The sequence below is a fragment of the Nyctibius grandis genome, chromosome 4, assembly GCF_013368605.1.
Source record: "Nyctibius grandis isolate bNycGra1 chromosome 4, bNycGra1.pri, whole genome shotgun sequence".
Lineage (NCBI taxonomy): Eukaryota > Metazoa > Chordata > Aves > Nyctibiiformes > Nyctibiidae > Nyctibius > Nyctibius grandis.
The window spans coordinates 88,671,663-88,687,891 of record NC_090661.1 but is presented as its reverse complement, the minus strand read 5'-3'; the positions used below and the strand labels follow the sequence as shown (position 1 = coordinate 88,687,891).

General features: G+C 35.8%; 1 protein-coding gene across 1 annotated transcript in view; it reads left to right on the top strand.

The window, feature by feature from the left end:
* The window catches only part of LOC137662585 (adhesion G protein-coupled receptor A3-like), a 284,198-nt gene that overhangs the window by 45,879 nt on the left and 222,090 nt on the right, over positions 1–16,229 (top strand). The window contains exon 2 of the mRNA XM_068399128.1: positions 404–475. Within this exon, the coding sequence (XP_068255229.1) occupies positions 404–475 (72 nt within the window). The remainder of the gene's footprint in view (positions 1–403; positions 476–16,229) is intronic.

Genomic DNA, 16,229 nt, shown 5'->3' with positions numbered 1-16,229 from the left:
TGCAAAGTGACTGTATTGTCCTGTAATCGTCTGGAACAGTTTTAAACATGTTCCTTGCTTCATCAGCCTTTTTGCTGACTGGGAAGCCCCAACAAGTACCTTTCCCAGTGGTAATTTAGAATCTACTGGTGAATCGTGGGCATTTATCAGTGCTATAATTTTCAAGTTGAAGCCAAAAGTCATTTGTTGACATATTTCTTGAATGTGCTTTTATTTAATAAAGAAGAAACTATGCACTTCAGGAAATGGTAATCTTTATTTACTGCTATGATGGGAAAATGCAAATGAAGCAGAGAATTTTGTGATTAGTATTTTACAGAGCAATCATTTACTGTAATTACCTGGTTTTAATCAGTGGAATTATCATGTTCTATTAACCAGATTATTTCCTGACTTCTTGTAGGATTCTGAGTAACAACAAGATATTATGGTTGAAGAATGGCTCTTTCTTCGGACTGAGATCCCTGGAGAGACTGTGAGTGACTGATCAGCCTTGTTCCACCTTCAATTAAAAAGTCTTTGTATTTTAAATACAAAACCTAACATCAGATAATGAAGTTGAGGTGTTCTGAACTGTATTGCACAGTAGAGTTTCTAGGCAGTCACCAAGTTAAGAACAGCATAAAAGTGAGTGAGTGGGGATGACATGGAAAATACAGGAAAGCACTGCCATCAATTTGGAACTAAAATAAACATCCAGTCAAAGACTTGTACTACACTATGTACACTATCACAGCGAAGACTGGTATATATAACAGTAACACTAATATACCTGACATGTAGTTTGGGTTATTTAACTCATTGGTCTCCAATACTTCCATTTTAATTCTATTCTACTTATATCCTATATTTTAATTATATTCTAAAGAAATTGGACAGCATTTATCACTGGAGCAGGCAATGACATTGATAAAGCTCCATGACCATCTATTCCTAGCCAATATTTGGAGGATGGAAGAGGAGCTCGGGAGCAACTGATGAGTTAGGAAGAAAACATTTGGAAACTTCAATGGAATAAATAAGCAGTAACAGCTATACTGTAATAACACTGTTTTCTGTATATATAGGTCACTCATTTGAGAATAATAATGGGAGCAAGTCTAAAAGGCTATTTTTTTTATACCTATAGGCAACTAACTTTGCCAGTGCATCTAAAATGAGTAATTATATAATGCCTGTCTTACAATATCTCCTGCAGCTTAAGCTAAATTATTTTTATATTGCTTTGTAAGAATACTTTCATTATGTAGAGCTGTTGATATAAAGTGGTTGCTACATTTACGAATGCATGAATGTATTCTATGTTGTATGAATGTTTCCATATGCAAAAAAATTACATATTAAAATCAACTTAAATGATATTTTACTGTATATGTGTGTGATGTGCATGCTGTTTATGGTTGTGTAATAAGGTGGGTGAGTATATGATACTGAGATATTTGAATATTCTAACTGCAGTTTAAAAATAAACAATGTATTCCAAGGTCTGGAGCAATCCCTTAAGCACCTTGAAGGGTTAGCACAAAGCTAACAGTCTGAACAGTTATGCAAAGGAATACTAAATTTTCTTTGCATATAGTTGTAGGTATAACAAATACTTCTTTAATATTGGCAGTATTAAATGGTATGGAATGAAGAGCAGTTATTAATATTTACTAACTGGTTTAATATTAGGTGTAACAATTATGAGGTTTATAAAGAAGTTTACAAATATTTGACAAAACAATTTAGAATAGGGGATAGGATTACAAATTTATTGCAAGAAGGGAAATTAGTAAATTAACTCCTAACGTACTGCAAGTAAAACATCAATGTTTAGAAATACTTCCTCTGTTTTGTTTTTTTTTTTTAAGATTTAAATTACCTTGAGGAATGATGCTGAGCATGTACTTTTAAAAACTTTATTAGTTATCTAGTTAGAGAAATACTTCAACCTGAAAAGACATTGCAAATGGTATTGAGAACAGTGAGAAAATAAGAAAATGCCTTAGGTGTGTAGCCTCAAGTATCATCACCATCTAAACCTTCTTAATTTTATTGTGTTGATTTTTCACAACATTGCAGATAAAATGAGTGAGTATCATCTCCTCTCTATATAACACTATTTGGCCATCGTATTAATACAAAATCCATAAGTGGTCCTTGAAGCAAAGCCTAGAAGTCAGGTGATGACATTCTCATCAGATTCAGATGCTCTGTTTCTTGTTCTCTGGCCTCATACATTTCTTGCCAATATCTGCAAAGTCCCAGTTTCAGCTGGGGTGGGGAGAACAGCTGAAACAGTCTACTAGGAGGTGAGTGTGAATGAACTACATCTGAATGAGTGCTCCTAACCCTTGGACAAAGGTTTCTCCAGCTTTTCCTTTTCCACACAAGCTAATTCAAATGGTACTTCAGGTGCTTTAAATGGAGAACTATGACAGCAACTATTGTGGATGTTCATGGCTCATCAAAATGGACCAACAAGAACTTTTATTCCTTGCCTGAAAGGGGAGGTGGAGAATCTTATGAAGTACAGTAGCAGGAAAATCCAGCTTCCTTTAAGATTGTGTTAAGGTTACAAGATCAGGTGCTTAGAAACACGGGTGTGCTGGAGTTAAGGATTACTCATTTAATTTGGCTTTGCACTCCTTGTGGTCCTGTTCAGAACAAAAAGAAATAGTAATGTGAATGCCATAGAGACAAGAATCATGTGTGTCTGTAATTCTTTTGTGGTTACCATGAGATAATGAGCCAGCAGAGTGTTAGCTTAAATGTAAAGTGAAATCATTTAATGTCAAACTTGAAAATTTTAGAGGAGAAGTAAAATTTCAGGTGGAACTGAGTGACTTGTGCATTCTGGCTCTTTCCTACCCTGGAGTGCTCAAAATCTCCTTTTGAGCAGAGAACAGTTTGAAACCCTGATCCAATAAGCTAGTGACAACTTTCCCCTTGTTATTTTGTTTTTCAATGAGTGTCACAACAGGAATTGGATTACAGAAGTGTCAGTCCTCCCAAGTTCTGGTGATTTCTCAAAAGCATGTTACACAAGTGAGAGACCTCACTGAGCAGTTGTCTCAAACTAGGAGTCCTCGTTTTATGCAACTTTAATCAAGCAAACCGAGAAACATAAGCTGTTTGCCCCTTAACTGTCCATTCTAAGAGTAAGACAGAATTGGTTTCTCTAAAGCTAAGACTGTTGTTGAACTCTCATATTATGCATGAAATGCAAGTTTTTCAAAATATAATTGGACCTGGTTTGTATTTGTTTCTGCAGACTTCTCAGAAAATTGCATTTTTTTTCAACCGTAGCATGAGTATTAGGAGGCTTCTATTTCAGGTTGTCTTAAATTGTGTTACTGCTGTAAAAGGAAATTTGATATTAGGTTTTCAGGGGATACAACCAGCCAGCCAGGAAAAAAAACATGTTTGGGGATACAGTTATTTCCCTTTTAGTAATAGAAAGATAATCCTATGTTTACTAATAAGTAATATTAAAAATGAAACATTTAATAATGCCTGTAATAAAAACTATATAAGTAATAGTGATCAAAATACATTTATGAAATATTAGTATTTTTACTGGGCAGTTTGTAAAAATGCTTTGAAAAACATGATCTCATAGAAGGTACTTTTTCTGTATATTGTATGTGTGTGAACAGTGACTTATGAGTGATCTGTAGAGGTGACACTCTCTCTCTCTCCACTTAGTTTGAGTTTTCTGAAACTAAGAATTGCTGCTTTGTGTTGGTCTGGAAAGGCTGGCTCACAAATGTATTATGGCATCTGGATCATGATGGACCTCTGTGCCACTGGACTTACTTTGTAGTACTAACAAGAGGCACTAAGAAGTTAATATCATTACTTAAATACTATGTGAGAATAAAAACTTTCTGTAAGCTTAGGTTTTATGTGGTGCTCAGTATACAGGCCTTGATTTGGAATAAAATCAGAAGTGTGGGTAAGAAAATAAATAAACTTTTTTGAAGCAAGTGTGGTAAAGTAACTGTTAACATATGAAGAGCTTTATGGAATTTAACTGGAAGAGATCTACAGACCATGAATTCTACAGTTGAGAGTGAGCACCTTGAACCCATTTCTGTGATAGACCCCATGGAGACAGGTTCATATTCAGGAGGCTGAGCACTCACTTTGGGTCTGAAGCTTGGGGCAAAGACTTGGCAGCTTGTAATGGTTTCAGTTCCAGTGCCTTCCCTGTCTGTAGTCAGTGTCCTGTCTTCTTTGGAGATGCATTGATCTAAGCAGGACAGCATTGGTTATCATAGACATTTAAGTAAGTTTTTTATTATATTCTGGGTACCACAAAAGAAAGGCAAAGTGAGCTTCCAAAGCCATGAAATAAAGACTCCTTTCAAGTAAGTCTTAGCAATCCAGAAGCTCTCGTTCAGTTAAATTAGTGATTTGGAGGATGTGAACAACTGAAAAATTAAGTCTATATAATTTGATGGTATAGTTACTCCATAAATTGTAACAATATATTAAATAGAAAAATCCGACTTCAAGTTTGATTTTTTTAAAATTATTGTTATTTATTTTTAACTTATGGGCAGTGGGGTTAACCATAGCTATTACCCAAGGAATCATAGGCTAGTGCAGATTACCAAGTTACTAGCAGATACCTTATCATGGCAGTATATGGTATGGACCCTGCTCCCAAGACATCGCAGTCTCTAAACAGTATGCGGCAAAGTAATATTATTAGTAACAGTTATGGCAAGTCTTTTTATGCTTGAGAATATTTGGCCAGCCACAGTCCACATGATGCTTCTGAGGAAAAGGGCTGAGGTGGTTGGGCCAGGTGCTTCAGCTGTGCTGGACCTAAAGTCAAGATCTGGACTAGGAAACTAAATCTTATACCCTCATCCTGATGTCAGCTGGCACAAAACAGTATGTATCTGAGCTATTATCCACACTGCTAATTTTCTTACCCTCCACAACAACCACAGCATCACAACTGCCTGGATACCCCCTGTCCCGCGCTAACTCCATATTACCTCTAGCTGGAGTCAATCGGTCGTGGCTGCTTCTCTGCTGTGGGCTTCCTGGTGCTTAATGGGGTTGATCTTGTACTTGGCATTTTCTGAAGTGGGTGTATGAAGTCTCTCTTTCTCTGTTTCATAACGAACTGTACTTTTTCATTAAGTTTATAGGAGCATAATTACCTCTGAGACTGCTGCTCCTTTCTCCCCTGTGGCTGAAACTCTTTAACAGGTTCAGAAGCTATTTGGAGGGAACCAGCAAATAAAAATAAAGAAACATACACAGACCATGATTGCATAAGCAGTGTTTCCTTGGGAAATCAGGATGAAAGATCACTGAGCAAGATTACACATTTTTCACAGTTGACCCAGAAGAAAAGCATGCCAGGCACTAATACTTCAGCAGTGACTGTTTTACAGACACTTGCTGTTATATTTTCCCAATACTTCTCAACATGTTTCTAGACAAAGAAAAGTAATACTGAAGTATTTGTGAGAGTTTAGCATTGAATTTATTTTTTGTTTTGTTTTTTTAGCTGTATAGATCAGTCTTACTTGACCAGGTCTCACTTAGACTGTGTGTACTATTATTAAGTGTTGCTGTATTGTAAAGTTACCAACTGTGTGGCAGTGCTATGGAGTCACATGTTTTCCTCAGTTATTATTAGATAAGATTGCATAAAAGCTACTTTCAGTAGATTTCACTATGACATTCTGCAACTATACATTGTGCTGTGCAGTTGAAGTAATAACAGATTAAGTTGAGGGAATGAAAGGGCAGGAAAGGCAAGCACAACAAATCAGACCATAGAAAAAGCATGTTGTTAAACAGCTGGTGTAAAAATATGGTATTTAGATGTTCTTTAGCAACACTCAAGTGATGAAAGGGTAGAATATAAAGGTTTTACATTTTGATATACTGATGTGCTTCTTTAAACATGCAATTTACATTCTCTGAATTACTGGCCAGTTCATGTTTTCCTGCCTATACTTTTGAAATGTGCGTGCACGCACACACATGAAGAAACAGAGATGTTCTTCCTAGGCACTGTGAAGGATTAGAAATATGCTTATAGAAATTGTTGAACAGTTTGGTTTTTTTGAACACATATATATGACATCTTTAAAGTCAGGAACTTCATAAATTAAATTTAGAATTACCTGTTCTTTTTTGGATTGCTGTAAAAATAGAAAAATCCTAGATATTATAAACTAATAATATTTCAGACTAACAGCCAGGATCCAATTGTACAACTTCCCTCCCCCCCTGCCCCGGAAGAGCTTGCAACTAAGGAGTGTGCCTCTAACTTCATGCAAGAGCTTTTAACAGAAAATAGATTAATAATCTTGGAGACCTCAAATGAGCACGTTAATTAATCTCAAATGTTATTTAGCCATGTTTAGAGAAATGCTGTGATGTTATTCGGGGAAAGGGCAATTTTATAACCTGTTTCTTAGAGCTGTCTGTTGTGTAAGTAGTCATGGCATGATTGAAACTGTTTGGTTTTATCTGTTTTTTTGTATTTGGAGAAATATGGAGCAAAGAAAATCAGTACAAGTTCCTTTCAAGCATCTCAGGTTTTCTTGCCACTTTTTCTTGTATTTCAAATCCCACATGGATTTAGTAAATTCTCTAGATATAGTTGATAATGATAACAAACAAATTCTTGTTTAAATTCACCTGAAATATTCTCAAAGAACAAAAATACAAATGCTCCAGCCATTATTTTTCCTTGTTTAGTAATACGTCTGGGAGTCCTGGGGAAATCTAAGCCATTTTTCTTGTTAAATCTCTTATTGGGTTGGCTTGTTGTAATTGTTTACAAAAAACTCATTAGGCTGCATTACTATTTGAAGTGGTTGATCATATTCCAGTAGGTGAGAAAGGATGGGAATAGTCATGGGGAATGCTGCTTCTGCTGGAGCGAGTTTCTGTACTTCGTGCACATACTCTAACTAGACTGAAAACAACTCATATTCCTCTTGGTGCTCATTGAACTTTGAGTTACCCTTTTGGTTTCAATGTCAGATTAAGAGATTGTTTTTCTAATTACAACGATGCTAGCGCTTGCATGAAGCAGGATAGTTCCCTTTGTCCCTTCTAGATGCAGCTATTATAGCTGGAAGTTTTTAATTGATGTTGAGTATGCTTGCCTGCAATATATTCAGTACTAAGGCAATTATAAATATTGAGCTCTAAAAGGAAAGCTCTGAAAATTCATGAATTACTGAAGTTAGAGTACCTGTTCTCCCAGAGACACATCTATTGCAAATAACAGGTTTGAAGGGTTGCAGATACTGAGAAAATAAAGAGCTTTATAAATACAGAAAGGGGGGAAAAAAAAAAGCTATGAACATATGTCAGGCAGCAGACAGATCAGAAAGAGGGAAGAAAGTATTTACCTGTATAATAATTATTTATTACCTAAAATTAGAATAGCTTTTTGTGAAATTCATGTTTTTAAGGCTTATCCTGGAGCATGGAGAGAACCAATTTCTACCAAGAAAATGAGTAGTAAGCTAGTAAATTTGGCTGTATTTTTCAGAGCTTAATACACACAGCTGCTTAGGCATCTAATTTTTTTCATTGATCGTGAATGCCATGGTCAGCCACTGAAAGATAATTTTGCATGGGCTTGCACCATATCCCTGGGTTAGGACCAGATTCCTTACTCATCCTGGGGCTCCTTTTGCGTGTGCCACCGCCAGTCTTCCTTTGCGATGGTAACAGCCTGGATGCGCTGGGATTTTGCCTCCCTTTGGTCCTTGGTCCTCTGCCATTATGATAATTTTGGTTGTGTTACTCAATAACACCGATGTCACATTTATTCTGATATAGTCAGAATATAGAGATGTCCACTTAAATAAGTGTGTTCTTTAAATATCTAACTTCCTGTATCTGTCAATGAGGTTTGTAACATTTAAATGAATTATTGCTAAATAATTAAATGCAAGTCAAGAAAAAGTATTTTTTCCATAAAATCCATTTAGGTCAATAAAATTCAATTTCTATAAAATCATTTTAATATCTTACAATTTTAATGGCATGGATTGGTGAGATTAGTATGAGTCAGACGGAAAGGAGATACAAAAATGATCCTTGTAGCATGAGGATATCTTCAGTTCCTCACTTTGATGCCAAAAAAAAAAAGAATCTTCAAATATGGATTCCTCATTAACATTTAAAACATTTGAATTACATTTTGTAAATCATGCAAAAATCTGTATTTATTTATTACAAATAAAATGTAATGATGTAATGAGAAGTTTTCCCTATCACCTTACTTGGCTAAAATTATCTTATAGTGGATAAATTTCCAACTGACCATTTAAGTTGGACAACTTTATTGCTTGACACTATTTATTTATTCACAGATTTCTGTTGTCATCATCTGATCCTGGAAGATGCTATGTTTTAGGCATTGCATTCAATGAAAAATATAGCTTTTTAGCTACTATGTCTTTTACATAAAGGTGATGAATCCTCCTTAACTAGAAAGATGTTTGTGTAAATTGGGAATTTTATGCATGCTGTAGGAAATGCATAACAGTCAGGTAATATAATACTTATATATTGATGTTAAACTTAAAGACTCTTTTGAAAGAAGAGAGTTGTATTTGAGATAAATGATTGGTAATCAGGGACTCTCTTCTTTTAAATTTTGCCATAAATTTTCATTCCATTTTTGTCGTGTCACTTGATCTCTCTCTACCTCTGTTTTCATCTGAGAAATAGTATTGCTTACCTAATATCTCCAAATCTAGTAATACTGGAGGATGTCAATGCATCTAGAGGGACAAAATGTTCTAAGAAAAAGTACATTGATGACAATGTAATACCAATTATTTTACCTTTCTACCTTATATAGATTGAGTAATTTATTTATTTTGGAGGCACTCCAAGCCTGACTGGGAGGCAGTCTTAATGGACACAAATACATGAGTGCAGACAGAGGATACTAATGTTCAGCTGATGTATTTTGTGCAGCTCCATGTGTCACAAAATTCAATTGTTAGCTAAATTTTGTAGTAAATGTAAACCTCACTTTTTTGTAAGCAGTGAAAAGGCAAGTTCTGTAGCAGAAAATTGTCCTGTATCAGAAAAATTTTTAGCTTTGACTACAACAGCTGAGTAACTCTCACTAAATCCCATGCTGCCAATCCAAGCATAGTGTAGGCTGAATAGCACAGGGTATGCATGGGTCTTAGACAGGGATGGAGATGACTCAACCTGTCATCTTTGGTGACAAGAATGTCAGTGACAAGATTGAGGCAACATCTCTATACCTGAGAGGACTGTGACAAATGCTAGCAGAGCTGCAGGGGATGTGGCTGAGGTCATCTTGTTGTCTTCTTGATAGGCTTTTTAGGCTCAGTTTTAGTCCAGACATAAATTTGGTCTGTTCTTCCAGTAATATAATCTGGTGTAATCACATATCACAGGGAAAAAATACAAATAAGATAGATCCGTATATAAAACACTTGTATTAACATACTGTCATTAAAAGTTGATAGAATCCTGCTAGCAAATAGGTCTACTTCTAAAAATGTATATTTTTATTTTCTTCTTTTAAATGGATTGAAGTCAGCTGTAGCTGTCCTATTGAATGCATTTTTTTTTTTCTGTGAACAATATTCAATTAGAAATATGCTGAGCAAGAGTTAATGTAATGAACCAAATCCTGACCCAGCACTAGGAATCTGAGTTTGCAAAATTGGTGCTCCCCTTCTCCTAGTACTATCATCACAGCCAAATATACGCATGTGTCTTTTCTGGATTCAGTGTTGTAAGTATAAAATGAGAGAGATCTGTGGATGCCCTGACTACTGTAGCTTGATGAAAATACCTGCCTGGTTACATAAGCAGCAAGAAGCAACAGCAGACCTGAAGGATTCTTTGAAACATCATGGAACAGAAAACTGGACTTGGAAAGACCACTGTTGGTCCTCATGTAGAAGTAAAGTAGTACAGGGTGAAATGCGTTTCAAAGTGAATATTATTAGGCTGCAGGCAGTATTTTAATGAATTGCACAGGAGGAGGATATCTAATTTGCTATTGTTACATAGAAACTGAGAAACCAGAGAGGGAGAAACAGAGGCAGGATCAATGTCACAAGTCAAACTCGGCAAACTTAATTAAAAATTACATTTTCATTTTAGTTCTGTGGTCCTTTATGGATCTCTTGAGTACATCCTATGACTGATGATAAGTTACTCATTTAGTAATGCAAAAAGTTGCCTATGTGCATTTTTTGACAACCCCTCCCCCCCCCCCAAAAAAACAACCCAAAACCAAGCAAAAAAACCCAAACTCCCCAAACTCTTTAAACTCCAGAACCTATTATGTCCTAGTGTGCAGTATCAAAGAGAGATTTAGCATTATATCAGGAATTATAAAACTCTTGCTATTCTTAGTATGACTGTCAGAAACAGAGGAGTTAGAAATTAAAAGGAAAATTACATTACCCTCCTTCTAATAGGCATACGTACTATAACTCTTACAAGCATGAAGTAACTATCAAAGCCCTTGTAATGCAGTCTGACAGAAAGATAATGTATTTTTTTCCTCTAGTCATTTGTTATTTACCAGTACAAAGTCACGATACAAACTATTAGACATCACACACTTCATATTTTAGAGGATGAGACAACAGGAAAATTCCCTGTATGTCTACTTGTGTAGAGCTGCTACACCATAATGTGCAAAAAAACCAGTAATTCTAAAAAGAGAGGATGTTTGCTTTTGGATATTACAGTGATGTTTAAAAATAGCAGTAATTAACTCTGAAAAATAGGTTAGTAAAATCAATCCCATAGTTTCCCATCTTTTCTTTCTACCTTAAGCCTTTTTTTTTTGTTTGTCTCCTAACCTGCCACACTCATTTCTCTGGTTCTTGTGCTATTTTTTTCCCTCTGATGGAAACAACATGGGCTACCAGGCCATGTCTTTGCTCTTAGTTCTATGCTTCATAATGAGATGTAAGACTTGCCAGCGCTGCATTCCCTCACAGGCGCTGCTCATTGGCGTGATGGGCATTTATGCCATTCTGAATGTGCTGCTGGGATTATACTCCTCCAGTTCTGGCACGAAACTATGGTTTCAGCTTGGGCACGAAGTTGCCAGCTGCTGGTATGTATGTGATATAGTAATGATATTTGACGTCAGTGGTTTGCCAGGTTGCATTGCTATACTTTTGAATGTAACTATTTGCATTTCTTTCCCTGACAAAACAGATTTCTCTTGGAAATGCTAGCATGGCAAAACAAAAATGTTCCGTGGGGACACAGCAGTTTCAGGAACATCTTTGTCATAGATGTCAGTATTTCATTTCAACTGTTTTGTATTCACATAATACAGAGTCTTTTTGAAATGATGAAGCTGAACTATACTACTTAGGACTGATGCAAGCTGTATATCTTTTCTATAAAGAAATGGCTAGACTGATTGGAGAAGTAGGAAAAACAGAAATGTGGTTTAAGGACTGTTTTTATGAAGTCACAGAGCAGCATGCTGGGAAGCCAATCTGATAAAAATTAGTGTTAGTTGATCGATAACTGAGCTAATCTTACGAAGTGAGCTGTGAGTTAAGTTGGTAGCAGAGGTCTTGTGTTCAGTATTTTGTGTTTTTGATCCCTCAGCTGTAGGCTATTGATGGAATAATGTTTTCAAACTCAAAAAAAAAATTTCTTGTATTCATATGCAAAGTGGTCTTTTGCATGTTTACTGTTAAGACCAAAGTTTGGTGCCTCATCTTGGTAGTATCCTCACGTAAAATGAATAGGAACATCTCAACATCATGATGGTGGTGTGTAACAGTCATTATCAGAAGAAAAGCTGCAAACTCCATCCTTCTCTCCTAAGGAGTTTTCTGGGCCCTACTGATACCTTTTTTTTTTGTATCTCTGTCTAACTTGATATCAATTGACAGACATTTCTCACTTGCTTACTTATAAGAAAAAAATTTATATATTTAAGTTATTCGCTTCCAAAATTTCATGTCTATAGACTAGCCTGGGAGGTCTCTGATGAAAACATGCTATTACTCATTCATATCATGCCAGTCTATAAATCCTCCAGGGGTACCCAATGACCCTGGGAGCTTCTGGGGATGCCTGCAGAAAGCATAGCTTGTTCTCTGACGCTTGTACTTCACCAATAATCTCTGAGAAGGCAAAATAAAAAAACTAGAATTGAAAAGAAATAGAAAGAAGGGCTATGTTTTATGCCAATTTAGTTTAAAGAAAAAAAAAATCGCCAAAATGAGTTGTCTGAAGTAGTTAGAAAGCTGATGTAATATAACAGCTGTGGGCAGTTTTTCTCCCCACTTCTTAATATAGACAGAATTGATTAGTTGGGTATAGTATAGTGCTGCGTGTGTCAAGTAGGTACAAAATGGTTGTTCTCACGAGAAAATTGCATGCAGACTTAGCACATGATAAGCTGTCTTGTGTTAACACAAATTGCCTCGTTCTTGAAATGGAAAGTGACTGGGAGAGCTATAGAGGATGTTTGTGTAGTTTGAGCTATGCACATAATCTGTGAAAAAAAGAATTACAAAATTCCTCTATGGTCTACTTTAGAAAGTGTTTTGCTAAGGAGAATACAGAGAGAAACATTGTGCTGAAATAAAAATGTGTATTTTTATTTGATTGTGAATTTGAAAGAATAAAATAAAGTTCTATGCAATGATAGTGAGCTTCATCTTGTAGAAATAAGCAGTTTGAGTTAAAAATAAGCCACCTGAGTTAACATAATGCAAGAAACTTGTTGAAGCATAAATAAAATGTTTTTATCATGCCTTTATAACCCAGGAAACCACCAAAAGGGCAGCTTGAATCTCTTAAAATCAGTTCATTTCCATCTATGAAAAAATACGAAAGATCCTAAATCAGGAAAAAATATTTTAGTTGTAGGTACCTGAAAAAAACCGAATTTGTTAAAAATCATATACCCTCAACCATAACTGTAACACTTTTGCTATGATGCTATAATTAATGGCCAATGAAAGAAACTTTTGCAGCTAATATATGCTCCCCAGACACATGGTGCATTTGTTATTTTCACCAAGTGTTCTTTCCAATTTTTTAATGTTCAATATTCACATTTGTTTCTTAATGCAAAGTATGTTAATACTTTTTAAAAGACCTCAAAGGCATGCTTTTCAGCTGAAATGGGAGTTTAAAGTACATTGTATTGAGAACAAAACAGTGTTTTCTGTACTGTGTCAGCAGCTAAGTTGAGAATTTGATAGTTTTTTTCTCCTTTGTACCATTAATTGCTTTTAGGTATTTCTGAGAAGTGCAAGTGCCTCACAAGGGACAATTCTCCCATTTGAGTGAAGTTTGAGTACTGTATTAAGCTTTCCTACTGTACAGAGTTATGTGAACTTACAAAAATATTTAGGAATGTAAGACCAGAATGGGTTGCAGCCAGGCTGAGTTTCCAGGGATAAAAGGAAAATTTGTTCAACTCTCCCTCTCATCATATACACCATAAACTAGCCACTCCATTAATTGCTTTCCAGCACTCCATTAAGAACACTGAAACTTCAGTTCAAAATAATGTCCCTAAAAATTATAATGTGTCAGAAGAGAAGAAATTGTAACGTGTCACAGGATTTTTTTTAGGCTTTCTTTTTATGTGTCTTTGCCACTGTAACCAATAAATTCTTATCAGTCCAAATCTGACAGTTACTTTAACCATGAGTATGCCATCAAGGTATACCAACACAGACACCTGAAAATTTTTCAGTACTGGACCAGTTCAGGTTGCCAGTGTAAACTATCCAACGTTCCCTCTCTTAGCCTTTTTTAGTGAAAAGGAGTGGGGGAAGCTCCTGAAGCTGTGTTCTGCGTCAAGCAAGAAATAAAAAAAATGTTGCTGGTCCTTGCAGATGCCCAGAGAGGATTCAGCTCTGGATATGCAAAAATTTGTGTCACAAGCTGCAATTTCTAACTCTACTAAGCTCTGTCAAGGCATAAACCCCCTTCTGTAACAGTTTCAAACTGCGTTTTGAACAAATAATTTGAAGGCTGCTCCAAATCTTTATTTCTGTAATAGAGAAACTTTTTAAAAGTCTACTTTTTCTAATTTGTGACCTAAATGTACTCGTAGCCTATTTTTATCCATACGATTTTATAATACTGTTATCCTTTAACTTAAACTAATTGTTTGCTCTTTGTAGGGTTCACCATTTATAAACAATGGTGCAATACTCAGTTTCCTTGTCTAAGCAAGCCAAATATATGGTAATCTCTTAGGGACATCATGAAAATAACCATGAAATGTGTCTGTTCTTAAAAAAAAAAAGAATATATTATGAGCACAAAGCCTGAAATGTATCTAAAAGTAAGATTATTGTCTCTGTAGATTTATTTTGTATGCAATGACAGTGTACTCTTTTTATAGTCTAAAAAATGGGTTTGAATCCAGTTTCTTGAATACTCAGACAAGTATAATTTCAGCTTAGTTTACCATTCAGAAGTGATGTTCGTGTTGTAAAACCCTTATACAGCTGGAGACAAGGAAGACTCCTCTGGAGCATCTACATGTAGTAAATATCCTTGGGAAACTCTCTGGGACTTGGCTTGGGAAGTCTGTATAAAGCTGCTTTCTCTGGTCTTGTGCAACCAGCCAGTGCTGACCAAACTGTCACTTAGAGAATCTCAGTGAAACTTTAAAGCTTCCTGCTGATGACATTGAATTGGTTCCTACTCTTCTTCCTGTTTTTATTTGTTGTCCCTACTTTCAGGTAAGTACCTACATAGGTAATGCTGACATTACTGGATGGGTGAGGGGAGGTTCTTTCCTTTTTGTCTTCTCTAAAACTGAGAACTGAGTAAATTGATAATATCTTTTTTTTTTTTTTTTATTCAAACTGTCATCTGCACAGAGATAGAGAGTTAAATACACACCTTTTGTTACAGGCCTTTTCTCCTGATTTCCTTCCATTCAGGTGTATGAGTAGTGGTCTGTGATGATTGCTTTGTAGTTTACTTGTGTAAATCAAATTAAATGCCTTCTCTTCAGAACCAAACAAGACATTTCACTTATTTTTCCCTATTGACTATGTTATTGCACAGCAGCTGCTCCCTGGTTTCACATACTTATCTACTCGTGTTCAGATTCTGTCTTACCGTAAGAGGAGAAAATTTGTCTTGGCTAATAGCTCTGACATAATTTCTCCTTCATTCAGCTGTTTCTACTTTTCTACTTGCCTTGTTCTAATTTGTGTTAAGCAGTGACAATGAAAGGAAAAACATTTAATGAGAGTAGAAAAATGGTTTCATAAATATTAGCAGAAGGATGGAGGACACACGTGGAACATGGGAAAGCACCTAAGTGTTTGGAAGGTGTTAGCAATAGCATGTGCTGGAAATGGTTTTTATGCAGACTTTCTTCTTTTGTTCATACTGACATAAGGAAATTTCTGGTCTTCCCACCTCTGTGTTGAGTTGCTGTGATAATGGATGCATGTCCTAAAGTTTTGTTTTCCCATTTCAGTTCTCTCCCCTTGGAAAATTCACAAAAGTTCTCTGTTTTTAGGTGAAATATGCATTTCCTAGGAATGTGATTCCTACAGCATCATTAAAAAAATTATGTCCTTTGTCATTGTATTTGTGTTCTTACATTGTTCTGTCTGCTTATTCTTATTGTGTTGAAATAACCTAGCAAGACAGGTACTTAGCTTTTATGTGTAATATTCTTTACCTGGATAATTATTAAACAGTTCCATAAGTGTGCATGAAGTCCTATATTCTTACTTACTTTTGGCCCATTCCCCCCACAAATCTGGTAAAACATTTTCATGTCAGAATTCCCTAATAAAAGAATTAGGGTTTAATTCTCACATAAGTGAGCTAAGCCAAGTTTCATTTCTTCAGCCCACCTAATGCCTTTCAGTAGCCCGTGTGCCTTTCCACACATTCATGTTATGGAGGTGCTATTCCCTAATGCTCCACTCTTTTTCACAGGAACAGCCCATGTTTCTTCAGAAAACATAGCTGGCATGCCGCTGAGCATCCATTTCATTAGCAAGCATTTTAGGAAAAAATATAGGTGTAGGCTGAGAAGTGAAACTCTGGTTGATACCTACAAAGAATATAGAACCATAATTTATGAAGGATGTATACTGGACACATGAAGCTGAGCATATGCCAGCAACCAGAGTATGAACTCTTCAGGACTCTGGGCTCATGCCAATGTATGCAAAAGCTGGTATAGGCATGTCATTGTTGCTGCTGTTGCT